The sequence below is a fragment of the Antedon mediterranea genome, chromosome 11 (genome assembly GCF_964355755.1).
Source record: "Antedon mediterranea chromosome 11, ecAntMedi1.1, whole genome shotgun sequence".
Lineage (NCBI taxonomy): Eukaryota > Metazoa > Echinodermata > Crinoidea > Comatulida > Antedonidae > Antedon > Antedon mediterranea.
Genome location: NC_092680.1, coordinates 14,248,756 through 14,261,234, shown reverse-complemented (window position 1 = coordinate 14,261,234; position 12,479 = coordinate 14,248,756). Strand labels below are relative to the sequence as shown.

Genomic DNA, 12,479 nt, shown 5'->3' with positions numbered 1-12,479 from the left:
CGGATCTACAAATACCATGCTGGGTCCCCAAATTTAAACAGTGTTTAGTCTCGGCAGCCGGCCATTGTTGGAAGCTTTACTTAATTACACCTATCCTTTGAAGAAAATTAATTTCGTAAATCATGGCTACAGTAGCTAAGTGAGTAAAATGCTGTGGCCATTGATATAAATGCATAGTGCATTTAAGTTTGAATCCGCGAAATGTGTAGTACCAATGTAAGTATCACCGCTTAAAGCAAAAAAACAATATAATTAAAAAGTAGCAAAAAAGATAACAAAACTCCCACAAAAAAATTGCAATACTGTATATCAAAAACCATTGAAACAAAAGAAAATGTACATGAATAAAAATAAACACACACAACAAAACGAATCCAAATATTACGGAAAATGTGTGAGCAATATGAGGTCATTTGTATGATTTAGGTCATGTTTTTCATTCGATTTATTCTAAGCATAATTAACAAACAAAATATACACAACAAAAAATACACTAAAAATATAGTTTGGTATTTTATACTTTCGCACACATTATCTAACTTTGACTACCACCACTCTGAGCACTTTGACTACCACAACTCTGTGCACTTTGACTACCACCACTCTGTGCACTTTTATTGTGTCCGTAAGTAGCTGTAGTTTTATTCATATTTTTTCCTTGAAATGTTTTAAACTGCCGACTGATTAACATGTACATGCACGTTGTCACTTTCTGATGTGCACCCTAGATTAATATTCACACAGCACAATTTGTGTTTAGCATCTTCTATTTTTGCAAATTCTTACCACAATAAAGTTCCATAAACAGTATGCTTCCATTTTTTTAGCTTACAGATATTTAAAAGTGAAAGAATACTTTGTGTATAACAAAATCAATGGCCGTGAATAGTTCCAAATTTGATTCTTGATAAATTGTTTTGAGTGCGCTTTTCGTATACTTACTCATTCCATGCAAATTACTCATTCCATGCCAATTAGTTTAACCACATTAAGACAGAAAAACATGGGTTACTGTTAGTTAATTTTATTATTTTTCTTTTACAGTATTATAATACATTAAAAATAATGGGCACACAGTTCTAAGAAACCATTCCTGATGATGATCAAATAAAGATCATTGAATCATGGCTTGCCTCTCGTTATTTAGAGTCAGTTTTATACTATGCCATTCAATTGTTGATTTTTGTTGTACTATAGTCAGTGGCAGAAGTTTAATATTTTTTCTTTTGGGCCTCCCTTGGTTTAGCTAGTGAGTGTTCATAACCGTTCACGACTGCTCTAAGTCCTTATTCAATTGACTACAAATTTGTGTAATATTTGAATCATTATACACTGTATTCTTCATTGTTTACTTGAGAAGAAGTGTGTGAACCTTTTCTTTTTGACTTCACATCCATGAGTGGTTGAAGTTCTTCACTTTTATGTAAAGAAGTTTGTGAGACTCCTGTACGATTTTTGTCCGTGTCGCTACTGTGTTCCGAGCTGATTCGTTTGAGAACCGATTCTTCAAACCTTATCGCTTCCTCTGTAATTGAAGATTGCTTTTTTAACCGGGACTGCGAAAAAAAAAAAATTAAAAGCAGTTATTTTCTACTAAATCATGACCATAAATACACTGTAATGCTTCATTAGGGTATTATACAAATAATGAATGAGTGGAATGGATCGAATACTGTTATCTTTCAATTGATGCAAACTGAGGATTTTTACTCCATGAGTTTTTGTTATTTTATTTCATTTCATTATTTATTTGGTCTATTTGAGCCGGTTGACCCAACCCCAAAGTCAGTTTACACATAAAAGACATAAAGACAAAATACAGTTACAGCAAATCAAAATGAATATGAACTTTTCTAATGAAGGCTGATGGGCTTTCTAGTCTAGGACTGCAGCATCAGCTGTCAACGGTCTGGGAAGCTGGTCCCAGACACGGAGTAACCCGATTGCTATAGAATGGAAAAAAAGCCTGTGTCCTTGATGCTTGATGTCGGAAGCACAGGCGATCATTATGTATCACCAGTCTGTGGTCTTTGGGTTGTTATTTTCGTTTTATTAGAGTATTTTTGTATATTCTATACAGGGCTTTTTATATGTAATTTTATTAAAATTAATTTGTTTTATTTCAATTCTACATCCAACAACCATGGCTATTTAAACAGTACAATTTTAAAATTAATTTAGTACTGTAACAATGATTGATACAGTGCCTTCAAACTATATAAAAAAATAAAAGTATTCAAAAATATCATATTATTACATACAAATTAACAATAATAATCTTATACATTGAGAAGCAGCCAAATTTGTTCTGTGTGGTGGTACTGATGCCTTACATACTCAAACTAGAACGACACTGCGAGAACCTACTGTACGTAAGATTTCACCGGAAAATAAAAGAAAGGGTTAAATTTGTATCTTAATGCTGTGTGTGATTAGACTAATTTCACTATAACCACGTGTATGTGAATTTGGTGTAATGGTTATGTAACCTGCCTTTTAAATATAATAGTTTCAGATGACTAACAATAGCAACTAACAACTGAATAGTAATGCCAAAAACAAACGGGTGAATTTGAAAAGAAGTAGGTTTTTTAAAACTACTCGTATCAAAAAACCGGGACAATCAAAATATGTTTTAAAATTACAAATCACAAACTAGACTTGAACTCGTCACTTTGACAAGTTAGTTATCCGCACCACAAATATGCACGTACGTTAAGCCTGTTTTAGAAAATACGCAGAGAAAAAAGATTGATATGCTATTATGATCTGAATATCAAGCACATTGTTTTAAGTGTGCTCTCTATTTTGTGTCCAAGTATATAGGCCTACAGTATACACTAAATGTTGTGTAAATACTACATACAGTGTATCTTAGTTGTAAATATCGGACCCGCTTTTAATTCTAATTTTTAACATGATGACGTCATCAAAATGAAAGATGAAGATAGCAATTTCGGATAAATATTGTCTGAGCAACAAGATATTAACGTGTTGAAGAAATTTGGATACGTAGAATATAGATGCGCCCTCTTTTAAATGTGAAGAACTATAACGCGAAATATGAAAATATGACTCTTATAATTCAACTGGTCATATGATGACATCACAACATCCGATGCGCAAAATTTGTACATGAATTTTTATCTACAATTCAACAGCTTCCAGAAAACGATTTAATCATGAGTATCACTTTTCATTATAAGGAGCTATAACATATTTAAATTTACTGTATTGATGAAAAAGCAAGTAATTCACGCTTTTCAACATTTATTTAAAAAATGGTAAGTCTGCGAAAGATAAGTAAGTACATACATGTTTAGTTGTTTCTGGAACTGAGACAATAGAGCGGGCACTACCAACACTATGTCGCTTCACTGTTTCCTTTGTTTTCTTAGCTCTGTAAGTTTTGTCTCTAATGCTGGAAAAAAAATGAGACTTTATCATCATCACCATTTTGTCTCTATTTTGAACTATTTCATTATAATGGGTCTCTAGAAAACTCAGATCTAGAAAACATATGCGATCTTTGTTTTCTAGACACCCACTTCATAATTAGTAAACTTACCATTTAATCATTTCATTAAACATGGCAACATAATCATTATATTCTTTTTCCCCAAATGGCTGCAAAAACAAAGTATACAAATTAAAATCAACAGTAGTAAACAATAATTGGTCGTGGATAATACAATTTCCTATTTTAAAACAATAATACATCTTACAGTAAAACAGTTACATAAGGCTTAACAAGAACAAATTTAAAAAAAACTATAAAAAAAACTTACTAAATAAATTTGTTTTAAGTAAAAGATATTATTATTTTCATTCACTCAATACAACAAATTAATTAAAACAGCAATCAACACGAAAATTCAGCTCAGTACAATTGAATGAATGTTCATTTCAAGGCAAGTTAACGGAGCATAAAAGATTCACATATACCTTGGTAATATAGTCTAAAGCCATCAGAAAACGATTATAACACACCCGAGTAGATGATTTGATATTTATTTATTGTGGTATAAAAAGTAATACAAAAAAAGCAGCAAAAGCTGAAAGCATTGTGTAGCACACAAAAATCAAACATATAAACACAATATTATATAGCGAGTGCATTTTCATAAATTCTTTTCATTTAATTGGAGGATTTTTGGTTATATGATATTAAATAAATGTTTTATTACACTCCTAACGACATTATCAAGATTGTCATTGTCATAGATTGTATGATTTTGAATAATTAATGTGAACAACTATAAAGACGTGGAACTAATTAGCATAAATCTGTTTCAGTTGACTATAGCGATTTTTGTATTGCTAATCCGCCTTTTAACACTGCCTATGGTGGTATACTTACAGAACTACGAAATGAAATACAACAACACTTTTTATAAAGAATAATGTTTGAAATCTAATAGAAAATTATTTGATTATTTGTTAGAAATATGTGTACGGTAATGCATCTGAGATATATTGAGAATAAATGAAAGACGTTTTAAATTATCTATACAGTAGCTTGTATGTCCTATCATTCCATCAGAAATGTCTATTTACATTCAAACAAATCCCCATCTGTATACGCATACTTTTAAAATGACATCATTACATTGACATTATAATGTCGGATTTTACGAGCTGCACGTTTTGACAACTTCAGCTGGTTCTTCTTCATACATGTTTTCACTGATCAAATCCAATGGATTCTCTTTTTGAAATCTTAGCATGTCAGAGATGCAAAAACAACAGCAGAAACAAATCAGCTACTTACAGCTTGGTTAAATAACAGAAACTAAGTACAACAACTCGGAAACATAATTAATAAGTTTGTTACAGTTCCAAATCAAAACAACATAAAATGCATACAACAGCATAATAGTCAAAATATAAAAATAAAATCTTACCTTTGACATAATTTTACTATCCTATTCAACGTATGGTAGTAATAAAATGAAATAATATATGAATTATACATGGATGCATGAAAAAGATCAACCAATGATTAAACTGGTGTCGTTTTGATTTTAAAAAGAGTACTTTCAATCGAGTTGAAAATGCTCGCCGCGCTATGTTATTTCTGTTGGTTACGCTTCCCTGCACATCGTTGTTTGTTATTATTGCATTTAATACATGTTAGTAAATGTTTTAAATTACCAATTGGTTGAGTGCGTCTATATTATGCTATACAGTACACATATTGAATGCAAAACACTACAATCAAACAATCGGCTGTTCCCACAGAACACGCAAAAATGTTACGTCACCTGTGTTTTTACCACCGGAAAAAAAGTTAGTATAACTATAATATTCCTTGAACTCTAGATAGAATTTTTGTTCACACTGCCTTTACAGAAGCTGTTTAATAGTAGGCATGTCTGAAATGATCATAATTAAACGGTCCCAAATCTCTCTGTTGAAACGTTGAAAAACAAAATTTTCCAGGGCCTTCGGCTCTTGTACCCAGACACTAGACGGTCCCCAGCCAAAGATTGGTTGTGTCGCTTCGTCCGCAAAGTGTCATCTATAGTTACATATCAAGTAACTACCGATTTTGAATTCTGAAATGTTGGCAGGTATGTAATCATCATCGTCATCTTTTTATACTGTGCAGAACTTCACATATAATAGATGCACATGAAAAACTATTAAAAATGAAATGAAATTGATTTTTTTGTTAATGGAAAAGGTAGTATTCTTACTATTTGTTTCTTACCTTATAACCAAACCTTGCATGTTCATATGAATCAGCAAATGCAGCAATTAAAGATGAGCCAGCTCCCTTCAAAACCTCCTTTGATAACCCTTCCAGATACCTACGAATCTCTTCACAAGGTCCTCTTGCTAGGCCTGGATGAAGCTCTTCCATTTCCTTATCTTTTAAATAAAATAAAATTGTAATATAGTAATATAGTAAAAATGCTAAAAATTATCATTTGAAAGTTTCTGATATAAAGGTTGCGGTACACCACGTATGTAGTTCTGAAAAGTATGGAAAGCCAAAAATACATAATGCATACCATCCACCAATAATTCATTCATACAAAACCATTCAATCTTATCTCATACAGTTCCATGATAACTTAAATCATTCACCTAATATCTAACACATGGTTAGTTATTGTATAAGTTATTAAAAATCAAGTTAAGGCACTTAATAAGTATGTTTCGAGAAAACTGGGTTTAAAAGTTGATAGTTTTGTGCGTATAACGATGGATTTTGACGAGTGTGTTTGTACATTTTTTACTCAATAGTTCTTTAGCATTATTTTATTGTTTACAGAATTACTTGAATATTTGACATAGATTGTTATAGTATAATATAAATATATCATATACATCACAGGCACAGAATAAATTCTAAACCGCCCGGTGATATACTGAAATTTAATTAATTTGAAACGATAAAGATGAGGAAATCTGTGAGAATGAGAAAAAGTCGCCCCGACTTGAACCCGGAACCTTCTGCTTGATATGCAGATGTCCTAACCATTACACCACTGGGGCTTTCATGGTATTGTTCAAACGCGATTGGATAGCAACTCTTTAACATTCTCGGCGTGGTACGGCGGTACAGAACTAGTCCCTCAATTGTACGCACATGCACCAGAGATCAAATTAATACGGCCTCATATTTCAGTATTTTATTCACGAAGCGGGATCTCATAACGAGATACTTTTATATAAATAAACATCACAGGTACAGAATAAGACACAAACCCACAATCCACTGCGGATCATACTTTATCCAATCAGATTTTTTTATCTATTCGGCCATTGTCAATGACTTTCTGAATCAAATACTAATGGAATATGGCTTTATATTGCCTAATTGATGAAAAAGAAAAACGGAAAAATAAACCAATTGAATTGAAGATTATAACATTTTTTTCAACAATATCAAGCAGTAGTAGTAGACCAAGCCATGTATACACATCACGGTTTATATATGATTGGATTGTAATTGGTAAAGACCAAGTCCACAAAGAAGTGACTGTTGGTACGGCTGATAAAGAAATAAAGACATTTAGTTGATAATGTCCATACATTTGTATACGTTTAATTTCGTTCTTCAGTAGCCATATATTTACGTTCAATTTAGTCAGACAGGTGTATTATGTATTTTTGGTAGGTTTGGCTTTCCATGGAAAAGAACTAAATGACTTACCAAACTGTTTAAATTTATCAACTGCCATCATTCTGTAAATATATGTACATTTCTCTGGAAAATATAAAAGAATTTGTAAAAAATGCAATACATATGGTTGATCATTGGCAAAGTTGATCGTGCCATTGGCAAAGTTGATCGTGCCATTGGCAAAGTTGATCATGCCATTGGCAAAGTTGATCGTGCCATTGGAAAAGTTGATCGTGTCATGGCAGAGTTGATCATGCCATTGGCAAAGTTGATCGTGTCATGGCAGAGTTGATCGTGCCATTGGAAAAGTTAATCGTGCCATTGGCAAAGTTGATTGTGTTGCAATTTAAAATTTACCAAATCATGTGCACGTCAAGTCACCAAAGAAGGGAATTTTCTACCAGATGTTGAACGTTACAAACGCCCTGTAGTGTGTGTAGTTACAGTAGTAGTGTTCCACCAAGTCATCTCCAATGGATAGCCTAGGTCTACCCTAGGTTATCCTTAAATTACGAAAGTAATTATAGGCCTATTTATAATTACTTAACTATACTTAAAACTATACTAATGTAGTGCCTGGGTACTGTAAAATATTACTTAAATTGTGGGATAATAAAAGTTTTACCAGTGTTTGTGTAAAACAGTAAGACTAGACTGGAATGCATAAGACTTACAGTGTATGCATAATGGTTGAGAGTTGTATTTTGGACTAAATATTATTAAGCTTATGCTTAATACTAAATCACATAATCCTATTTTTATTATACTATTATTTTACAAAAAAGTACAGTATCAAATTATAGCCTTTAATTAAATGATCCTAAAAATTGGCACAAATATTTGCTTGGGTCATAAATTTATATACAGTACTATACTGGATTTATATTTACCATCGGCAGTAACATCTCCTCCTATATATTTATCAATTCTGTAATCATCTTTTTGTAATAGATTTGGTTCGTGTTTGATGCTGATAATTCTTTGTATTTTACGTTCTACCGTGTTCTGTTGAACCTTGGATAATCCTTTCCCTATAGATGTATGTGGACCTCTGCTTGACTTCAAAGCAAATCTCATGATTTGTCGTTTGGCAAAAATGAGCAAAACTATTACTATCTGCAGTAGAAAAAAATTTATTTAATAATACAAAAAAAAAACCACCAAAGACAAAAACCTGTGCAGTTTATTTTTTCAATGTTTATTGGAAATCTGAATCAATGGCACCATACATACGAAAAAAATACCACAGTATATATTCATACAGTAGCCGTTTAATCACCAACATTTTTCTGCGGTGCAGTCATGGCGCATATGCTTATACATTGTGGTGTTTTTTTTTTATGGATTTTAAGCGGAGAAAAAAAGAAAAAAAACTTTTAATTAAAATCGCCACTGTGTTATTACAGTAACCAAATTATTGATTGTACATGGTTGATCTTGTATTCGAATGGAACTTTAACTGTTGAGTATAGTCTTTCATTGATTTACCTTTTCGTACTGTACTTATTTAACGGAATATTTTGAGAGCTTGCGTTCGTTTTCTACCTTTTTATTCATAAATTTTTATCCTTTATCACCTAATTATCTTCCCTAATTACATAATTTGATCAATTAATTATTATTTCTATTTAATCATGCGTAGATTTTGTGCTACATGTTTTTGCTGACAGGATTTTTGGCAAATGTCCTCAACAGTTACATGTTTTTGACCGGGATTTCCATTTTATTTTAAAAAAAACTCTGTGGACGTTCGGGCCCAACGCCTAAAAGACGATCAATAGGGCCAAACGTATAAAATGATCGGGCCCATTTTTTTATGTGCCCGATTGTCTATGATGACCCCGATCGTCCGTGGCCCTGATCGTCTTTTGGCCCCGATTGTCTACATTTATTAGGCCTAGCCTCTACGAATACAGATCACTCCGGCCGCGCTTCAGTCCGGCCGCGCTTCACTCCGGCCGCGCTTCAATCCGGCCGCGATTCATTCCGGCCGCAGCTATGGAGCGCCCAATGAGTCTTTTACAACCGAGACACGTTTTTTGTAGAGAATCAAAATAAACATTTGTAACATACAGTATATTTTTTCAATTTCAGGATCAAAACAACATCGCAAGTGTTTTAAATTAGCTCTAATGCTAAAACAAAATAATTTATGTGTTTTATCCAATGTAATAGGATAGTATATTAATTGGTAATGTGATTAATTAATGTAATTGATTGCAATGTACCCTATGTCATATTATTTTTATCATATATAAATTAAATATAAAATCATTGTAAATTGGACTGTACAAAAATGATATATTAATTCTTGATACAATTCCAGGTGTTATCCTTTATTAGGAGAGTGTGGGGTTTATGTTATACTTATTCCTTCCATGCTGATTAGTAATCACATATCAACCATAGAAAATAAAAATAAAGAGACCACGCAGTTATTGTATGAAGTCTTCTGTGACAATATAGTTATCTGTGCTTTAAATGGATTTAAAGAAAAGTGATTAAAGGCACAGTATGAGAGCTTAGTTCTAAAGAAAAAGATAAGGAAGATTTGAAGGTGGAATTGGAAGAAAACGACCTAATAGAGGCGGGTAAGTCATTCCATAAGCTAGAGGCAGAAGAAGTAAAGGTGCTTAGGCCATCGTTTTAGTATTAAAACATGGAATGCAAATAAGATTTACTACATTGTCCCTATCCTACAGTAAAAATTGTAGGATAGTGTAAAATGTCTAGTCCTATCGACTAATGTACCTTTTACGTATTAAAAGAAACATTTTTTTCGCAATACTAATGTAAAAATAATCACTGACAACTCCGATACAATATAAAAAAGACACTCTATAACATAGCATAATTAAGACATTTTTGTAAAACTTACAGGAAAGTACCAATCTTCTAATACTGTAGAAAATCCCCTATAAACAAGATCCCGCTATGGCGTACAAGATTCCGTACTTTTACAAACAAAATCCCGCCAATCCCAATGTTGCGTAGGCCTACAAAATCCCGATCTTGCGTAAAAAATCCCGTATTTTTACAAACAAAATCCCGACAATTGCGATGTTGCGTACAAAATCCTGATCTTGCGTACAAAATCCTTTACTTTTACAAACAAAATCCTGCCAATCCCGATGTTGCGTACAAAATACCATAGTCTACAAACATAATCCTGTCAATCCCGATCTTGCGTACAAAATCCCGTAATTTTATAAACAAAATCCCGCCAATCCCGATCTTGCGCGCGTACAAGATCCCGATGTTGCCTACAAAATCCAGTAGTCTACAAACATGATCCCAATTCTTTAAAAAAAATCCTGTCTATCCCGATATTGCGAAAAAAATCCCGAGTTCGTCCCGGTGGGATTCCACCGCATCCCGATCGGGATCCCGATCTCATTTTTTATGGGGTACTAGCATTAAACATAAAATGTACATAGAAAGAAATTAAATATTGTTATTCAAACATTAATTAGACGGATATTTGATTATTTGAAATAAATAAATTAATTAATATTGTAAATATTGTTATTACTGTAACTATAACAAACATCAATAATAATTGATTATTTGAAATAAATAAATTAATATTTTACATATTGTTATTAACTATAATTAGTAAGTAAGTATGGGTACTGGCAAGATAAAGTGTTATAAAAATAAGGTTTTTAACTAATTTTAAATGTTAATGTAAAGCTATAAAATGTACATAGAAAGAAATTAAATATTGTTATTCAAGCATTAATTAGACGGGTATTTGATTATTTGAAAGGAAAAAGTTAAGTTTAGTTTGAAAGAAAAAACAGTTCCAACTTCTTTGAATGTTAGAGGCACTACTGCAGTTTCGCACACACCGTTATATCTTCGATTTCTCACCTAAACTTTCCTTTTTCACACTCACAAATAATATTTATTATGTGACATGTTTATACGGTTCGACCACTTACGAAGTAATTTTTTTTTAATAACAATAGTTTTTAAAACATTTTAAACAATACTGAACTCGGTGTCAACACACTGCGAAATGTTCGCCATCTTATATTTAACAATTAATTGCCAGAATGTATGCTTCATTTTGCCCAAAAATATTAGAAACTATAGAGGGTAGGGTTATAAAGTCCGATTAAACATGTATTTACTTTTGAAATAGAAATGTTTTCAGCTGGCGTAATAGAGGTTAAATTAATATTTCATTATTATTATTCATATTAATAGGGCCTATCAAAGAAAATTATCTCGGTCACTAATCAATACATTCACTAAAACATAAACAAATAATTTTCTATTTTTCAATACAGTGAGATAACAATATTTGCTATGATGATGATGACGATATGTTTTACATCTAAATTGAAATATGGTTTATTATTTTTAAAACTGTGAATTGTTTAAAAAAAAATAAAATGTTATATGTACGGACTCATATCGTCGCCCTTTTGATATGTAGGCCTACAGCAGGTTCTTTATAAAACCACACTGCAGTTTAAAAATAAAAACAAAAAATAAAACATACATTGATTTCTGGCAATTTTCTGATTCTAAAATGGCCACAGTTCGATCGAAGTATTTGCGGAAAGGAGCTGTTTTGAAAGGCATTTTTTATTGTGATAAATGTAATTTAACCGTGGCTAAATCATGGGAACATGTTACATAATGACCCAAAATTGTATGATGTGAGTGCGAGAAAAAATTTTGGTGAGAAATCGAAGATATAACAGTGTGGTGTGAAACTGCAGTAGCGCCGAATGTTATTGTTAATGAAAAAAGTAAAATTGTTGCTAATAAATATTCAACTAGCCTAGTTCCATTTAAATTCTTTTTTCTTTTAATTCTTTTGGTCACCAAGAATTTGTTATAACACTGAACAGTATAAAAAACGTAAATACGGGCGCTCCATACTAACGGCCCCTTTGCACAGGAAGTCGAATTGAATAGCGGCCGGAGAGTGCATAACATCGCGTTAAACTGATACGGCGGCCGGAGTGAAGCGCGGCCGGAGTGATCGGCTACCGCCTCTACTACTAGGCCTAGGCCTAGCTAGTAGGCTAGACTGTTCATTAAATTATTATACATTTTAAATACTACATACCATAGCAGCAAAACCACCTATCAATATTATGTATTCGAAGCTAAGTTCCGCGGCGGTTTTCATTGTTCCTGTCATTTTATTCTCTCCTCTCCTTGATCTTTTTTTTTTACGCTTATTATTATTATATTATTTGTGACCCCATGGGTCAGAGTTCATCAATACATACTTAAGCTATTTGATTATTGTTTTTTAGGCCTTGATTTAAAAAAACAATGATTTGATTTCAAATAAAGTTTCTTTAATCTCAAGAAAACAATT

The 12,479-nt window shown here is 32.2% G+C and overlaps 1 protein-coding gene across 2 annotated transcripts; it reads right to left on the bottom strand.

Moving 5' to 3' along the window:
* Positions 1-535: 535 nt before the first annotated feature.
* On the bottom strand, positions 536-12,354 carry LOC140062915 (protein C1orf43 homolog). Of its 2 annotated transcripts, XM_072109314.1 has the most exons (8): positions 12,222-12,354; positions 8,026-8,251; positions 7,166-7,219; positions 5,714-5,874; positions 4,905-4,925; positions 3,569-3,627; positions 3,316-3,421; positions 536-1,556 (listed from the first exon to the last, which is right to left on the bottom strand). In XM_072109314.1, the coding sequence occupies exons 1-8, from the start codon at positions 12,294-12,296 to the stop codon at positions 1,326-1,328; spliced, it is 933 nt and encodes a 310-aa protein (XP_071965415.1). In that variant the 5' UTR covers positions 12,297-12,354; the 3' UTR covers positions 536-1,325. The 2 variants fall into 2 exon arrangements, with proteins under 2 accessions (XP_071965415.1, XP_071965416.1); XM_072109315.1 differs by lacking the exon at positions 4,905-4,925 and having other exon boundaries at positions 544-1,556.
* Positions 12,355-12,479: the final 125 nt, after the last annotated feature.

Coding starts and splice junctions, on each gene's coding strand:
- LOC140062915 (XM_072109314.1), bottom strand. CDS start 12,296: ATGACAGGAACAATGAAAACCGCCGCGGAACTTAGCTTCGAATACATA. Junction 4,926..5,713: donor ATGCAAGGTTTGGTTATAAG/GTAAGAAACAAA, acceptor TACGTTGAATAG/GATAGTAAAATTATGTCAAA. Junction 1,557..3,315: donor TTCCAGAAACAACTAAACAT/GTATGTACTTAC, acceptor TTTTTTTCGCAG/TCCCGGTTAAAAAAGCAATC.